The sequence below is a fragment of the Lepisosteus platostomus genome, chromosome 1 (assembly GCF_059453375.1).
Source record: "Lepisosteus platostomus isolate fLepPlt1 chromosome 1, fLepPlt1.hap1, whole genome shotgun sequence".
Lineage (NCBI taxonomy): Eukaryota > Metazoa > Chordata > Actinopteri > Semionotiformes > Lepisosteidae > Lepisosteus > Lepisosteus platostomus.
The window spans coordinates 45,169,764-45,188,681 of record NC_142611.1 but is presented as its reverse complement, the minus strand read 5'-3'; the positions used below and the strand labels follow the sequence as shown (position 1 = coordinate 45,188,681).

Here is an 18,918-nt window from a genome sequence, read left to right as displayed (position 1 = left end):
ATGTAGTGATCGTCTGAATTCATGCAATTCTTTTAAATAAGGACAGTAAAATGATGACTGGTTTCCTCTCATATGGTAAAAAAAAATCAAAGATTCCATTATTGTATTTACAATATAATCTTACTGTATGGTAGCAAAGTTAAGCTTATGTTTGCTTTCTCAACAAGATCGAGCTAAAAGCTTTAAATAACGGGCATCATTTTAAATTGTTTGTCTATGTGTACGGTAAGTGGGAATAAAGCAGCTAAACACAGATGAAAGGTGTCTCTAATGTTTTACACAGGTTAATTAACTTCATGGCAATACCAGAGCTATAAATAAATACAGAGGCAAGGTAAGAACAAGAAAGTAACAGAGAAAAAGACACAGAGAGAAGGAGAGAGAAGAAGGTACATCATCACCATCACCCTTTTCTTTTCAGAAGCTTCAGCAATGTGAGAAGACTTTTTTTCTTTTGAGTCTTGGAGTTCAGGCTAAGAAATCTGAACGTGATTATAGGGATGAGAATGAGGGTCAATGCTCTAAAGGCTATTCCACTGTCGCTCAGAATCATCCATGTGATAGGTACTGTATAGTGTTTGGTCCTATTTCTTGTGTGGATCGCTTTGTACTTGTCAATGTTAAAATTTGATATGCCCAATCCATGAGTCTTCTTGTGAGTGCCTCAACACTGCTTCTGTTGCTTGCGTTTTTTATATCTGTATACAGTATATATATATAATTTGCTATAACACAATCTAAATCATTGATTTAGATCAGAAGGAGGAATGCACCTAAAACAGACACCTGTTGTACACCACAGTGTACACTGTTCCAGTTACAGCTTATTCTCCTTAAGATGAAACAATGTTTTCAGGTTTCAATCCATGTTATACAGTATGTGTCTTGGATTCCTAAGGCATGTTATTTGAGAAATTTATCAAAGGCTTTCTGGAAATCTAAATCTGTTATGTGGTTTATTTAACTTTTCCTTCTAACCAGATAGATAAGGAATTTGTGAAACATTGTGCAATAGTTTTATTTAAACCATTTAAACCTTCTATAAAATGTAAAAACTGTCTTTGTTGATTATTAAAATATCTACTAAGTTTAGCAAGATAACCTCTTTCTAATTCCACATTAGCTGTCTCTTTATATGTAAGTAAAGTAAAGTAAAGTAAAGTAAAACATGAAACCCCCATTAAAACTATATTGCTTCTGCTACATATAGTAACAGTACTGTGTCAGCATTAGGCACTGTACATTTGTTATCTATTATTTAATGTATCTAGTATAACCATATATGTATTGCAATTTTTTTGTTTTGCTTTGATTCCTTAGACTTCAGGTTATTTTTCATTCAGTATCTAGTCTTACCCCACTACCTTTTCAATTACTTTTCCAAACAATATACAGTACACATATACTTATCAATTATATATTCATCCCTGTGGTTCTCCTCTAGCCATTGTTTAGTTATTGCTATATTCACAGCTACCAATTAATGCAGTAGCCTCAGGTTGGCATTTTATTCCTTATACTTCCTAAATTCAGATGTTAGTATTTAACAATGGATGTTGCTTGCCAAAGAGCTTCTTGATCCCACCAGATTTGACCTGTTGTAAGTGCCCTAATCTCTGAGTTTAAGGGCTTTAAATCTACAATAAGATTTAAAGAACAGAGACATATTGTCACGCCCTCTGCAGCCAGAGGGCGCTCCTTCTCTGTCCTGTCCTTAGTTTCCGGTCTGCTGTCCTTCCTGTCCCTCTCTTTCCCTTGGGCTATATATTTCCGGGTCTTGCACTCTGTCCTTGCTCAGCATTGACGTTCGGATGTCCTGAGACCCGGCTAGCACCAGGGCGCCCCACGTCCGCTCCCTGAGGGCATAGGTTTCTATACGGCATTCCTGAACTCTTTGCACTAATGAGCCCGGGCCTTTTTCCCGTCTCGCCGCTACGCATATGGGTCTTTTTCTGCTCTCCTGCTCCCCACGGTTAGTCCCTTTGGACGTCCGTGACAGAATGCTGAGCCACCTACTGACCCTACGAGCGGCGCTTTTTTTTTGTCTTGCCGCAGTTTTTTTTCTTGTTCTCTGGGCTGTTTTTTTTTTCAGTTCCTCTATTCTAATCACTGGATATCACTCCGATCTTCCAGGCCTGTGAGCGGGTCCTGTACCTGGCTTTCCTCGGGTAGATCACTCCGATATCAGTGATTGAATGTTGAGCTGGCTTGCCTATTCTTATTACTGGATATCACTCCGAGCTTCTGTGTCTGGAGCGGGTTTTCGTGCCTGGCTCTTCCTGGTCTGGCTCTCTCCGATATCAGTGATAGAATGGTAAGCTTTCTGCCGTTCCTCCATGCCTTTTGCTGGATATCACTCCGGGCAGCTGTGTCTGTGAGCGGGCTTCGGTCTGGCTTTCCTCAGGTTGTACACTCTGATATCAGCGTTAGAATGTGAACGTGCCATTTGCCCAGTCTGCGGTATTTTTCCCCGGGGTTTTTGTGGTTTTTTGCCTTTTGTTTTGATTTTTTTTCTTCCTGGTTTCCCCTCCTTTTTGGTCCCCCCTGCTCTCTGTGTCTTGGAACTTTGGTTCCTATCTGTTTTTGGTTCCTATTTGTTTTTTGTGGTTTGTCTCCCTGGTCTTTCCCAGGTTTTTGTCTGTTGTGTTTGTGCTTGTGTACTTTTTTGTTTTAAGTCTCCGGAGCTCTTTTCTACCCCCCCTTCCTCCACCCAATAAAGGTTTATACCCCGGAGGAAGGGGTAGCTCTCAGCCGTGGATTCCCGGAGGTTTCCTTTCAGTTAAATGAGGTTTTTCCTCCCCCCAGTGCTGGGCAGCTCATTTATTTGTATGGGCGTCGGGAGCCGCCCATGAAGGGGGGGGTACTGTCACGCCCTCTGCAGCCAGAGGGCGCTCCTTCTCTGTCCTGTCCTTAGTTTCCGGTCTGCTGTCCTTCCTGTCCCTCTCTTTCCCTTGGGCTATATATTTCCGGGTCTTGCACTCTGTCCTTGCTCAGCATTGACGTTCGGATGTCCTGAGACCCGCCTAGCACCAGGGCGCCCCACGTCCGCTCCCTGAGGGCATAGGTTTCTATACGGCATTCCTGAACTCTTTGCACTAATGAGCCCGGGCCTTTTTCCCGTCTCGCCGCTACGCATATGGGTCTTTTTCCGCTCTCCTGCTCCCCACGGTTAGTCCCTTTGGACGTCCGTGACACATATGTCTCCTAGACTGGACATCTTTAAAGGATATATAATAATAATAATAATAATAATAAGAAGAAAAAATATTATAAAATATATCTCTGAGATTTGGGGGATTTTAATATTTTCATGTTAAATGTTCTCAGTGAAACAAAGGTACACTAGTTATGACCTACTGCTCACCAGTTTGCAGTTTCCAAAAGTGGAGTGATCCATTTTAAAGATCGTTAGGGACCTGTAAGAAGAGGTAGTGTGGCAGAGAAAGTTTACAAAGAATGTGAATCTATGAAAAATTAGATACAGAAGCAGAAAAAGAAAGAGAACTGAAACAGCAAATAGTAAGACAAAGCATTAACAGAAAAGAGTGAAAATTAATTATTAAAATAAACATGACATTTTAATGCTTTTACACTTCTGATAATTAACTACCCATCAGTACAAAACTATTTCATAACAATTTAATGACACTCAATGCACAGAGTTAACTTAATGTTGTGAGGGAAATGTTGTATTTAACAGACTAGTGATAAGTAAATAAATCTAAGCTTGACTGATCTGACCTTCATGGAAGCATACACCTCCACTATTCTAGAGTAAATTTAAATGGATACAAATTGTTGATATTCAGATACCAATGCATCTCATACAACAGGTAATGAAGGTTGACACCAGACAGGTGGAGGCAACAGATGGTGAAAAAACAGTAATTAAACCTGTAATACCTAGGGGATATATACAGTATATATAAATTAATTACACACTTCAGATTTCAGATTTATCATGTGTTATTATTATATAATTGTTGCTTCCACCATTACAATGGTAACTACTCCAAAAATAGTTTTGAGTCATGCGGCAGTATTTTATAAGACTGGACAGGAAATTAATGTGGACATTGTCAACTACATCTGCAGCTTTAAATGTACTTTTTAAATGCTGGAGTTAACATCGATACATATTTGTTTACACATGGATTTGCTTGCAACACTAAGTGGTAGGGTTGCCACCTGTTTTAAAAGGTTTTATTTTTAGAAGTAAAATTAAAAATGTTTTATGTTCAAACTATTATGCTAAGGAATATGATATTACAGCAATAAAACTAACAACTCAATAATTCAATATAGTAAATGTCTACTGAAGTCTTGAGCATTAAACATATAAAATATATTCACCATGGTAACTAGATTAGATATATAATTATACTCTGAATTTAGAAAAGGCACTGTGGTTGAAATGTATCCAAACAAATATGTCTGGTATGTGATTAGTGATTAGGCTGTGATAAGTAAATATTGTAACAGCATAATGATCAATTATATTTTATTTTAAGAATGTACAGCAAAAGCAACAACAACAAAAATATTTTTTGTAAAGGCCTAAGTGTGCACACCTTTTGATGATAAGATAAGATCACTTTAAATTGAAAACCAATGGGATTAGAAGAAGTATCAAATCTGTTATGTCACAAGTTACCACTTATTAAGGCAGAAAGATTGAAGAAGGAGCTGAAATCTATTACTTTTACATCTGCGAGTATCTGGCTGTTTTACTATGCAGGATATTTAATTTTTTTATATATATTCCTGATTGAAAGCAGGTTTGGCCTGATTTGCTTTCACGGCAATAAACTTATAAAAGTCAACCATTGATGTCATGGCTCCTTCGTTAATAGGACATTAGTAGCTTCCATTAACAGGAATTTGCACACTCTTTAAATACTAGCCAATCTGTTGTATATTACTAAAAGTACAAAAAATAGATATGTTTTACATATAAATGGATGTTCTAACTAGATAAGAAAGTATGCACACATTCAGTCTGCCACCATTTCAAGTTCACATTTAATAGCTTGATACTGTTTCCACAGGAGGCATTTACTTTCTATTTTGTTCTGGGTTTTCCACTTTTCTACTTCTTAGTCTATTGCTGTAATTATAGAATGTCTAATTCTGGATTCCATGTTTTACTTTGTCCAACGATGTTGAGCACAATAAGCCTAAAGACAGTGTAGCTACTTGATTTTTTACTTGTTCTCCTTTATACGAAACATTATATTTTTTAGAAAAAAAAGTATAATCTTGTGTTTCCCACAGGTAAAAAATGGTCACGTGTATGAGAAGACTATTCAGAGGACTCTCCCAGTAACTTTTTACCCATTTCACTTCAGTGTCTGCCACAGAACACTGCTTTGTGGATTGCACACTATCTTCTGCTGGGCCGAAACACTTGCACATTTCAATAGGGCAGAAAAGCAAATTATTTTCTCTTTCTGGTGTCACTTCAAGTTCTGGTTTTGTATACTGTTTTTCTGTGAGTATTTTTTGGTATTACATTCTGCATTTATTTTGAATTCTCACAGCTTACCACAATTTGTTTAATGTAACCATGATTTCACTGTATTGTTTCTCTTAAATTAAAAATGGCACATTAACCATCCCAGCTTTAGCTTTATAGACATCAGCACAATTCATTAAATACTGACATATCATATTTTAGAGAACTGTTATGATTTTTTCTCTGTCCTTGCATGTTAAGTCATAGTAAATTCTTCTTAAGTCACAATATGAAAAGATTTGACCAACACACACACTTTCCTCAGAGTCTAGCAGGATTTTCTTGTGAGTAGTCACTTGTCTACAACGTCTTTCTGAAATAGCACTGGTGGGTTAGGTTATGTTAGAACTTTTTATTATAATTTTGAATGTTGAATAAGGTCAAGGACAGACTAATTACCCGTCTATCAAAAACAACATTTACCTGTAGCACTCTATCAGATGTACAGTATCAAATTCAGAAAAGACTGAACCTTCATCTCCTTCATCCTCAATTAAGAAGATTGACTGAAAGAATTTTGTGCTTCTAAACTAATTAAAATGGGTACCGTAGTTGTTGAGACAATGGAGCACCGACAGTGCTTATTAAAACTGAAATGGAGGCTGTGGGGTCACACACTACAATAGGTGTGAATTGAAACTCGCAGATGTTAACTACTTACCATACAATCTCAAAACTGGACTTTGTGTGACAGACAAGAAAAATGCTGAATACACATGCAGTGAAAGTGTAGACTTCAAAGTGCAATTCTTCCTGGGAAATTTTCTCTGATATTTTTTATTAAAACCTTGTGCTCTAAACTCTCCAGTTAAGTTGGAAGGGAGTGGAGGGTCAAAGTGGCATAAGTACCATAGATTTAATACAAGAAAAGGGTTGAGCTTCTTAATATTGTTTTGGAAAGAGTGGGTAATGATGGGTGAATACTGAAATCCTGTTAAGGAGCAAGATTAAGGACCTCATTTATTTAATAATTATAATTATAATTGCTTACACTTATATAGCGCTTTTCTGGACACTCCACTCAAAGCGCTTTTACATTCATTCTGTCTTTCCATTCATGTACAGTATAGCAACTTCTACATATGATTTATTCATTAAAGATATTTATAAGCTTTTAATCTTTTAACCCTTATAGATGATGAGTTTGATCTCTGATAACCATGACTAATGTGTTTTTTTTTCTCTAGATGCTTTTGTTTAGATCTACTGCTGTATGTAGGAAAAAACAGACCAAAGTCAGGAATTGATGGAACAGGACAGCTTAATTATTAGAAAACTAACAACCACAATGTCTGAACTGGATTTTTGGAAAAAAATAAAAATAAAATTGCTTTGGATTAGAAATTAAAATGATGAAAAAAATATTTTTTATAACATACCTTACTTTAAAATGATCAGTTATTGTATATAGATATTGATTTAGTTAAATGTATCAATTTTGGGGTTAAAGGTGATTCTGTCATCATTATCATTATTATCAAAGATTATCAAACCAAAATACTCTTCATCCCTCACAGACCAGGATTCTTTTACTTAACCAGATTACTTAGTTCATCAATCATTTACAGGTCAATCTTTAGAAATCTTAATGAAGAGTTATCTATATAATTTTCTTGATTGGGGCTTTACAGGACCTGGGTTGGAAACCAGCCTAGTAGTGGAGTTGTAGATTACTTTGCCTCTTAAGGAAACATTGTGGAAGTTTCCCTAATTATTATTTGGCTGATGATTTTTTTTTATTCAAAGTGACTTATACTTAGATTTGTTTATACAAACTGGCAAATTACTGGAGCAATTTGAGAATGTTGTTCAAGGAAACAACATCATTGCCCTATCTGGGATTTGAACAAACTTCTACTCCAAACTACTCCTACACACTTCTGCTTTATAATGTATGCTGGATGTTCAAAATCAAATATTGTTCTATCATCAATATTTTATAGTGATAGATTACTTTCAACTTGTACAAAACTGTCACTGTAGTTCTGTAATCTGTAATGTACAATGAAAAAAAGATAATATAAACATATGATGTTGCTTTTATTGCTCTGGAGCTATGATGCTAAAATTTTCAATACATATTAAATAAAAAAATCTTACTTTTCAGGTCTTTCCACTTCTTCTGTAACAAAATTGAGGTAAAACCTGCATGAAAACATAGATATAAGAATTAATATATATATCTAAAATAAGGAATAGCCTGAGTTGAAAATTAACCGCTAAGCTGTCCAAACAGCAGTTTAAACTACCTTACCTAAAATTTGTTTAAGTTCTTTACCTTTATAAAAAAACAAACACAACAAAAATGTAATGTTCCTACAGTACAGTATATTATTCTGAAATCCAAATTTAATTTCACAAAACACTAGAAAAAACAATTACTTTTATTTTATAAAATGACACAGAATGAAAATAAGACTTTGAAAGTAAATATTGTAATAGCACAAACATAAAACATAAAAAAATAATATAGGTATATAGTACAGTACAATATTTTTTTTAAATTTCCACACGTTTTAATAAATCTGGGTTTTCAAAGCTTCAGAAATTTTATATCATTAAAAGGTAGCAAACCGTGAAGTTTGATGAAAGAAAAAAAAATGCTGTTTCAGTTTTGCACATGCTACTGTATACATGTTTTAAAAACAGCTACAGTATATGAACTACTTATTTTATTATGTTTAATAAAAAGTCTGTATACTGACTTAAACTGTACTTAATACATGAACTGGTTTTGTAATTAACATAATCTTGTCCACATAGCATTTGGTATATTTGGTATAAAATGTCCATTTGAAGGGCTTCTGCATACTATACGTTCATCATATAACCTGCAAATAATTCTATAGCAATGTATCAATCAAAGCATCAAAACCAGCCTGCAATTAGTAAAACTTGTACTGCACATCTACGTCTATTTTCATGCTGGATAAAAAAAAAAATTCTGGATTGAAAACTATTTTATATATATTAGTTGCAAAATACAAAATAATTCTCAGGATAAATATATCCAATAGATGACAGAGACATTGTGAGACATTGACCATCTTGGCTCTATATTTAGGCCCAATGGTGTGGCTTTGAGCCAATAAGGTCACCTGTTAATTGGGAAAATCTGCACAATGAATCACAGCTGATCTGAATGAGTTTTTGGTTCTCAGAAAGAATTGAGATTCCATGTGAGGGAAAGGAGCTGTCAGGATAGGCTCTAGTTGGAATTAGTAACTCCTCTGTGCTAATTAAGAGGCTTTTAAGAGCAGCTGGGAGGAAAAGGATTTTAGTCTGTGTCTAGATGCCAGTAGGGAAGGAATGTGAGTGGTGAGCAAAGTTTATCACAGGTTCTAAAAAAGTGGGTTTCACAGTGGGGTGCTTGCCAGGCAAAATGGGGATTACTGCTAAGGGACAGAGCTACAGTAGCCTGATGAAATTGGGCTGATGGGAAGTGTTTGCACCTAAGCTGACACTTAGGTGTTTGGCAATGCAGGGAGAGATGGTACAGGTTGAGTACACAAGATGGGGAGTCTCAGTGATAGAATGGAAATGGGAAATCCAACAGCTGCTGTGTCAGAGAAGCCAGTGTTTGTATCGGACAAGTGTCCCTGACCAAACAGGATCAGACAAGGAAGTTCTGGATCAAAAGGAGCTTCCTCACATAGCCACTCTCTCATTACTTCACAATCAAGAACTAAAATTACATTTCATATCTCAAAGCACTTAGTAAAAATACAGAAGCTCCTTTACAATACTATTAATACCTTTGGTGGTTGACCCAAAAAATTTAGTTAATTAAAGGCTCTTCTAAAGAAGGTTTTGAGTCTGAATTTAAAGAAGTTTAGAGAAGGTGACTCCAATATCCTTGGGGAGAGAGTTCCCGAGCATAACAGGAGAAGGCTCTGTCAACCATAGAGTGTAGATGGGCCTTGGGAACAGTTAGGAGACCGGAATAAGAGGAGTGAAGGTTGCGAGATGAGGAGTAGGGTGATAATAGCTCAGACAGGTACTGATGGGCCAAGCCATGCCGAGCCTTATAGATGAGCATGAGGATTTTGAAGTCAACACAAAACTTGACAGGAAGCCAGTGCAAGGACTCCAGGATATGAGTAATGTGATTACTTGCACTAGACCTGGTCAGGATTCTGGCTAACGAATTTTGGACATACTGGAGTTTGTTCAATGTAGATTTAGATATCCCAGTGAGTAGAGCATTACAGTAGTCAATTTGGGAGAAGATAAATGTGTTGATCAGCTTTTCAGCCACAGTTAGTGATAACATAGGGCATAGTCTAGTGATATTTCTGAGATGAAAGATGTTTTAACAATATGCTGCACATGTGGGTCAAATGTTAAGCCTGAATCAAATATCACCCCAAGGCTTTTCAATTTAGACTGAAGCTCAAGTACAGTACCATCCACAGACAGGGTTACAGGATTGGGCACATCAGTGTCAGGTTTGCTATGGATGTATATTTGAGTATCATCAGCATAGAAATGATAGTTGATGCCATGTGGTCTTAAAAGCTGACCAAGTAGAAACGTACAGTACACGTAAATGCTGAGACGTAGGGAACCCAGCATCGAGCCCTGAGGAACACCAGACTTAACCAGCCCAATTTCAGACCTAAATCTGCCTACATTACCAAGAAAGACAAGGTGATAGCTATCGGTGAGGTAAGACTTGAACCATTTGAGAGCAGTGTCAGAAACAAGACAAATGGAGAAAGATGTCATGGTTAACAGTTTCAAAACAGCACTGAGCTCAAGAAGAATTAGAATAGAGAGAGAACTAGAATCAGAAGCTATTAGAAGATCATTAGTAACTTTGACCAGGGCAGTTTCTGTGCTGTGAAGTTGATGGAAGCCAGATTGGAGGGGTTCAAAAAGGTTGTTTACAATGAGGTGGTTATGTAATTGAAATGTGACAGCACGTTATAGAATTTGTGTAGAAAAGGGTAAGTTGGAGATGGGGCAAAAATTGTTTCGATTGTCCAGAGCCCTGTTAGGCTTTTTTGTCATGGGGGTAATGACAGCAGTTTTGAGGACCATTGGTACAACACAAGTGCTAAAAGATTCATTTATTATATTGAGGACAAGGGGGCAGAGAGAAGTGAAACAGGACCGAAATAAAGTGGTGGGAATGGGATCTAATATAGAGGTGGTGGATTTCATGTGTGAAACTAGTTCATTGAGGGATGCAGAGTCAAGAAGAGAGAAGGGAACCAGAAACATTTGACAAGCAGGGAGGAGGTGTGGGAATGATATGCGTTGTGGAGAGAATGTGATGCTGGATGTTGTCAATATTGGAGCTAAAGAAATCTAAAAACGTGTTGCAAAGTTGTGATGAGGGAGGGAATGTGGTGGGGTAGTTTGGCTTCAGCAGTCTGTTGATCGTGGAGAAAAGATGCCTGGGGTTGTTATGGTTTATTTCAATGATGTGAGAGAAGTAGGTTATTCTAGCAGACTCTATCGTATCCTTATATTCAGACAAGTAATCTGTCCAAACCAGATAATGTACGTTTCAGCCAGTAAGGCTGATCAATTAATTGACAGTTGCGGAAATTTACAAAGCATGATTGAAAAGAAAAGCTACTGTAAGTTGTCAGAGACGCCTAGATCAAGGTAAGAGCAGTGGTAAACAAAAGAGTCATTTGCAGTGATTAAGTCTAGGGTGTGTCCTTTGTTACGTGTAGAACTGAGTTTGATCAAAGCATCCCAACAGAGCTAGAAAATCCTTAGCCAAACTGGAAGACCTTGAGTCAATGTGTATATTAAAGTCCCCAAGAATAAGTCTCCTCTTAAATCTGAGGCATAAAAATGAAAGTAAATCAGCAAACTCACCTAAAAAGGCTTTGTTAGCTTTGGATGTTCTATAAACAGTGGTAATTATAGTAGAGTGGGGAACAGAGACATTTAAAACAAGACCCTCAAAAGAAGAGGGAATAGGTACAGTAACAGGACTTCAATTGTAAAGAAGATTATTAATAATAATGATGCAAACAATTCTTACTCACCAACATCAAATTGAAATGGGACATTAGGTAGCAAATGCCATACCTATTGTTGTACACGTTAGTCCAAATGCTATGTGGACAGCAACTTGAGACCAGTTCTCCTTCCAACGCAACCAGCTACACATGGACAGCTTATTTTCCAATATGACAATGCTTGTCCCTGTACATCCAGGGTACTTCAGTAATTCTTTTAAGGGTTGGCTTGGCCTTTATTGTCATTGTTTGACATTGTAATAACTGTACTATCATTGTGTTTGACAACAATATTCTCAACAATCGACCATTGCAGTTGTTGGCAGTACTGGGGCATTGTTGGATGGTTCTCTCGCAAACACTTACCGTACCTGTGTTAGTCCTCACAGTATTCACACCCATTAATAAGCATGAGTGATCTCTGTACATTTTAAGCAGTAGTAAATCCATACCAATGTGTATTGTGATTGTTTCCTCTACCTAATTTTCTCTGTAAGTACTGTATATATAAATGTATAGATATGACTGTTAATTAGTTTAATATTATAATATTCTTTTATTGTGTATAACCATAATATTACATGTGACATCTATGTTTTAAAGATCAAGCAGTCACTATACTGTAAAGTAACAACTTGAAACACAACTATGAAAGGTGTTATATTTAAGAAACACATTGATTTATGCCTTTCACTGTACAAAGCTAATTGTGTCGTACTGATGAGCTGTAAAAAACAAAAGCTATTGAAGCTACTGTCTCACAAAAGTAGAAATAGGTAAATAGACCACTGTCATCTTGTTCACATATAAAGATTATGAAAAAAATGTTAAGTACAGTGTAAGTAAAAGCAAATAATATATTTTCTTTCATAGAGTCCTGTTTGTAATATTTGTCATTTTTAGTGAAACCTTTGATAAACAAAAAGTATATATTTTGTTGACTACATTTAATGCTTTAAACACAAACTTTCACTGTAAATGCAACATATACTGTATAGCAGGGTGTTGGGAACAATTACTGTTTAATATATTGTATGAAAAATATGAAGAAACTGAGTTAGAATTTGTAATCATATATGATATTTTGCAACTGGCAAAATATTTTTGATGCCTGTGTTGTTTTGCAAATTGGTTCTTTCTTTCCTTCTTTGCTTCTTTTTTAAGTCACATTACCATGACAACAAGTTTATTTTTTAAGCTTACCATCCAGAATAGGCATACATTCCTGAGTAAAAGGCAAGAGGTAGTCCCATTATTTGAACCTCTTTAGCCTCAAATGCATTTTCAAAATTCTGGGTTTCACCTTTAATGACACAAGAAATAAAAAAAAAACCTTTGATTTCAATTGTATTATGTATTAAACAATAAAAAGACAAATAATTAAAGTTGTAATATACCAAAAACATAACATACTGTAAATAATACATTCTGTACATATTGAATAGAGTTATATTTCATGTTTGAAAGACAAAAGAAAAATACATTATAAGTTGAATTATTTCTTTTAATGACTAATTGTAACCTTAGTGGGGCGTTAAGAGTTAATAGAGTTTAAATATTAGTCAGTCCTGATAACCTCAGTACAATGAACTTGCAATTAAATTTAACAATAAAACACTCCCACTGGTCAGGGAATACTGAGCAGGTCACGTTGCTTTTTAATTTTCTGTGAACAATTTGATAATTAGGCAGGAGCTTAAAAGACTTATTAAACTACAAAGAAGAAACACACCAACTATCATGAATAAACTAGTATCTACTAGTATGTAAATATATAGACTAATATGTACAATTGGAATGAGTTGGAGAGCATAAAAACTCTAACATTTAATACCATGACGGACCCTACCTAATACACCCAGAAAAAGATATTAATTTTTATATGAGAAAGTAAAGGTTATTCATAGAACAAATAATCCAGTAAAAGCAGGTCAATTGGCCCTTACAATAAGGTGCAGATAAATAAAGAGCAGCAGACTCTGCCAGGTGGGTTAAGAAACTGGAACAAATATGGAAAAAATGTACTGTAGCGTCTTTCCCTACATATACTTTATTCTGAGTCTCTTTAGTGCAAATGCCTGAAATGTTTCAGATCACTGAATAATCCTATATAAAAACATCAATCTGATATCTATAATCAATATTCTTCAGGTTTCCTCTTTTAGGTAACCTTCTGAGTTACATGAGTTTGCAGGTCAGCACTGGAAAATTGCAGTTCCCAAATTTTTGCTGGCCATTTGAGCTCCACTTTGGGGAACTAAGAACAGAACTAAGGAATTATGGACTCCATTGATGTTCTATTGATGTTTTATCAGGGCAGAAGACAAAACTGGCCATAGCAAGACCTCATCTTTGTTTTTCAAAGTCATGCTTTGTAATTCTAGAACTGTGTAGTCTTGAACTCTACCGCTGGAAAATTGGCAGCTGTGAATTGGCTTGCAGCAACACAAAAATTGTTGACTTGACGACTTTTGTTAATGTCTCTCTGAGAAGTAAAGTTACCCTTAATCTGCATAAAAGGTATTATTGTACTGAATGAAATTCCTCCCTGCATCATACAGTATGTGTTGGGGAACCAGCGTTTTCAATTGAGTGTTACTACTTCCAGTGCAGTGTCCCTTGCCACTAGACTGGGGTATTGATTTTGGAATTGTTTTGTATATTTATAGGCCAATGAATTTTCTACATAGAAAACCAGACCTGTGTATAGTATGTACTGTATAAGAATGTCTACCTTGTGAAAACTGAGTGCTGACATAATATAGACTTAACATTAGTTGAAAATATAGTTATTCACTCTGACAGCAGATTGAATGAATGTGTATTTTCAAATTACACTTTCCAGTGAATTGCAGGTCTGAATTAGAGTAATAACTAGTCATAGTGAATAGTTGCAATTTTAACTGACAACAACTCTACTACAAATGTCAAATACACTTTCAACATAGCTGATGCTTTAAGTAAAGGAAAATCCTACTATACATTTTCTAAATTAAGGCTCTACCACTATATCAGCAAACCTGTTTTCATGGCTTCATTTTGTCTGTATGTGTTATACTGTAACTCATATGAGTATGAGGCAATAAGTTAATGCAGCAAATTAATGTAAATTCTTACAAAGATTTTTCTGTGAGCTTGTTCTTTTGCAACGGATTATCATTCTGGCTTGTATAGTGAATTAAAACATTTTTTTAACGGACAAAATGAATTGTTCACTACAATTGAACATTATGTCAACATCAAATTTCTGGTCAAGGAAGGTGGAAAACACACTGAAAAAGATGTGTACATATCCACAAATAATCTGCAGTAGTACTATGATTCTGGGTGGTCACCAAGACAGGTGAAGAAACAGTAGCAGATTTCCATTTCCAATTAAATAATCTGATATTCTTTCTCAAGATTCTTGGTATGTCCATGATCTCTACAAAATGGTTTCTCTTAATACACAATGTTTAGATTATAATGAAAGGACTTAATGCAGAAATAGTTTCTAGAAATATTCTATTAGGATCCAGGCATACAGATTTTCATGCATACAGTACCTAGTCACATGTACAATAATGAAACATTGATGCAGAAATAACCTACACATCAAAAGAACAAATCTAGCTCAACATCTGTATGGCAATGATATTCATGCTCAGAGGGTGACATGGACAGCCAGGAGAAAAAATACCCATCCCCCGTGGGTCAAAGAACATCTGAGATGGTTGCAGAGAGTGGTGGAGTGTTTTCTTCACCAATGAATATTGTTTTGCCCTTGATAAGCCACATAGAAGGATGTGTGAAAACATTGAAGTGAGTGTTGTTCTGTCTGATGCATTTATCAACCAAATGCTAGAGTGGTGAAACTATGATGATGTATACAGTAATTCCCTAAATGAATGTCTTTGATGACAAACAAGCCTATTCTTTTTTTTCACTCTGCCAAGCCAAACCAGATCTTCCATCTGGCCAATACAGGGCTCCATGTGCTCCTTTATGCTGATTTAGTTTTTTTTGCTAATGTTCATAATTGCAGATGCATTGAAGCAATAAATCAGTGGGCATCTTAAGCATTTCTTGCCAATGCATAAGCATTGTGGTATATTAGCTCTTACTCCCCATGTTAATTTAGCTAATCAAATTATTGTTATTCCATAATCCTATTTTATAGTACCCAAATGCTGACCCTAATGGTAAACTCAATCTTTAGCCCTCAAATGAGGCAACTACTGAAATTGTTATTTTTCTATATCAAAAGGTTGAGGAGTTTCAGTTAAAACAGTAAAATGTAAATGTCCTTTCTTCTAAAATAAGTGGTGCAGCACTTTTGCTAACAATTGTTAAAAATACTTATTTTACTGCTTCAATGCATTTACAATCTTATTAATCCAGTGCTGTACAGTGTCACTATACAGTCACTATACAGTACAGTATATACAGTAGTCAATGGCTTGCCAAGGAACTTTTCTTCTTCTGACTGAATTTTTATCTTATACATTATCTGTCCAATAAACTGTATGGTACAGTACCAAATCTCCAATGCCATCAATTAAAGGAAATTGTAATGGGTCAACTTTTACCAGCTGATTACTGTACATCAACAGAAAATCCCCAAACTGTTTATTCAGGCTGGGATTGTGTTGATGTTCCATGTCAGGAATATGAGCATCAGGTCATACTTGATAACAAACTTTGTAACATTTTAATTTTGTTAATGTCACATGACACATGGAAAGCCTAGGAGTCTTCAGTCTGTTCATAGTTTCTATGACTTCTTGATATTTGCATTGTCAATATTTGATTAAATCCATAAGATTTGAGTGTTGAATTTCTTTTTGTGGTTTATTCTAAATAGAATTCTCAATTAGTTACTGTACATATGACAAAAAGATCTGACATCTTTGTGCAACAGTAAAATTGGCATATCATATATTTTCTTGGAAAAGATTCAATACTTTTCTGAGCTAATAGTCCCTTTAGAATAAAAGCCCATTGCTCTATTTGTAGTAAAAGTAATTTTATTTACTTTTTTAAAAATGTTCAACGTCATTGCTTCTTCTAATTCCCAAAAGACAGGATAACCTAATTAGTTTGAACATGCACAAAATGTTTACAACAGCAGTTCTTTCAAGGGGAGCCGGGCACAAAAATGAATTAATGCACACAGGAAAGTTGTTGCTATGCCAACAGGTGAAAATAGAATTTTTCAACAAAGGAAATGGTATAAGGTATTAGGGAGAATATGAACAGGAGAAAACATCATTTTAAAATAAAAAGATTGCTAAGAAATGAGGATTTTAGGAAGAATACAGTATGCTATGTTATTTTTTCTGAGACTTTCCATTTACTGTACATTGTGTGTTTCTCTATAACCTGTATCCTTAGGAGTCCTACTTTGCAAAATTACAAAGTTAAATATGCATTTTTTAAATGTAATATTTTAAAAATGATAGTAAGAATTAAGTAAAAATAACTGAAAGGTGTTGATTACATAAGTATTCAGACCCTTGAGTGAACGCAACATTTCATACAAGCACCTTCAGCTGCAATAACTGATGCAAATCCTTTAGTGTAGGTGTACCAACTTTGCACACTGAATTCAATAGAAAATTAGGACTGATTGAGCCACACATGAGTATTCAGTTTCTTATACTTAAGCCACCCCAGTGCACCTTTGGCCTTGTACTTTGTGACAATGTCATGCTTTAATTTTTGTCCCATTGAAGCAGGTTTACCACCATGATTTACTATTGCTTTGTTCCACTTATGTCCCCATCTGTGTTGACTTGCTTCAAAGTCCCTACTCTTGAGAAACAGAACTATTGCAATGCTGCTCTTCTATGTTTGATAGGAGGATTGCTGCTGATTAACTGATCCACAGTGTAAGACCTTTGTGTTTAGAGCTAAAACTTCCAATTTTTTCTTGCCTAACCACAAAATATTTTTCTTGCAAACTCCATATGGGATTTAGAATGTTTTATTTTTCAATTCAATACAAACCCCTTTTGTATATTTTTGACATTTTCTCCGATGACAACAACTGACTTATTTCAAAGTTGTCATTGGACATTTTAATCTTTCTTAATCATTTCCCTCCTTGCTCATTTTGGAGGGACAGCCTGATTTAGGCAGTGTCTAAATGACTTCTACTTTTGAAAAATTTACTTCACAGTGGTCAAAGACATATTGTGGATCTTTGATATGATTCCTGTATTGTGATTGTAGATGTTTGACATGTTTCCTGACATGTGCCTTTTTATACCTTTTTCCCTAAATTGTTTTGAAAGCTCCTTGCTCTTCATAGTTAATATTTGATTTAAATTCACTACTTGATTGAGGGCCGTTACGTTGATGTATGTATTTACACTATTCTAAAATCATGTGAACTGTTCATATTGGAAGCAGATAAAGGTCACTCACTTAATTGTGTGGCTTGTTAAAGTACTGTAAGTGTGTACACCTAAATCCTAAAATAACACAGGTTTGTCAAAGCAAAAGATTGGAATACTTAAATGATCAAAACTTTCATTTTTCTTTTGTATTCTTTCTTTTTTTTTTTTTGGTTTGGAATTGTAGAGTATATTTTATATAACAAATAATTACTATTTTAAAATGGCATCAAGCTTGAAAACTAACAAAATGTGAATTATTTTGCAAAGGCACCCACCATTACACATGGTATTGCACCCACCACCAAGATACTGGTACCTTTAAAAAGTTGAATCATCCCAGGTATGATGATAATTGCAATAGCAATGAGCTTACAAAAAAACAGACAGATTTGTACCCTTGCAGACCAGCTGACACTCATGCTGTTCAGGTACATCACAGCAGCTGTAAAATAAAAACACGTAATTTTTTTAGCAAAGTGGTTAAACTAAAATTGTGCAGCTTTATCTTTGTGTTTTATTATTAATTTAAAAATAGTGCAGAGAGTCCCTATTTCCTATGTATACATTTCCTCCTATTCATGTTTTCAGCTCTTTAGCAAGCAAATTAAACAAATCCCCCTACTTACATTGTCATTTTCAACTGAGCATAAATGCTGTATTTATTTATGAATGTTTGGCCTTTTTTTCAAGGTGTTAAAGCCTATCTTCATTCTTTCCTCATTCTTTTTTTCTTAATTTTGTCATTAAACTATTCATTCTATAATTTGCTAAACCTAGATTTACTTGTTTTTTCTGTTTGAATTTTGACAGTAGTTTTGATGTGACCATTCATCTAATGACAACAAATGGTTATTTCAATCTAGGGTAACAGTTCTACTGCCATTTGGCTGACAACTGATATTTCCCAGTCATATACGTACAGTATAGTTGCTTCTTTTCTCAAATTACTAAGCACCTTTGACAGTGTAAAGCAAATTAAATAATCCATATTCAATACATAACATATTGAAATGTACCAAATAGCCCAGTAAATTGCACTTTC

At 35.2% G+C, this 18,918-nt stretch overlaps 1 protein-coding gene across 5 annotated transcripts in view; it reads right to left on the bottom strand.

Moving 5' to 3' along the window:
- The window catches only part of slc7a11 (solute carrier family 7 member 11), a 59,094-nt gene that overhangs the window by 19,548 nt on the left and 20,628 nt on the right, over positions 1-18,918 (bottom strand). For all 5 annotated transcript variants that reach the window (XM_088630197.1, XM_088630160.1, XM_088630188.1 and 2 more), the window contains 3 exons: positions 18,193-18,318; positions 12,700-12,799; positions 7,616-7,660 (listed from right to left, as the gene is read on the bottom strand). In XM_088630197.1, the coding sequence (XP_088486323.1) occupies positions 7,616-7,660; positions 12,700-12,799; positions 18,193-18,318 (271 nt within the window). The remainder of the gene's footprint in view (positions 1-7,615; positions 7,661-12,699; positions 12,800-18,192; positions 18,319-18,918) is intronic.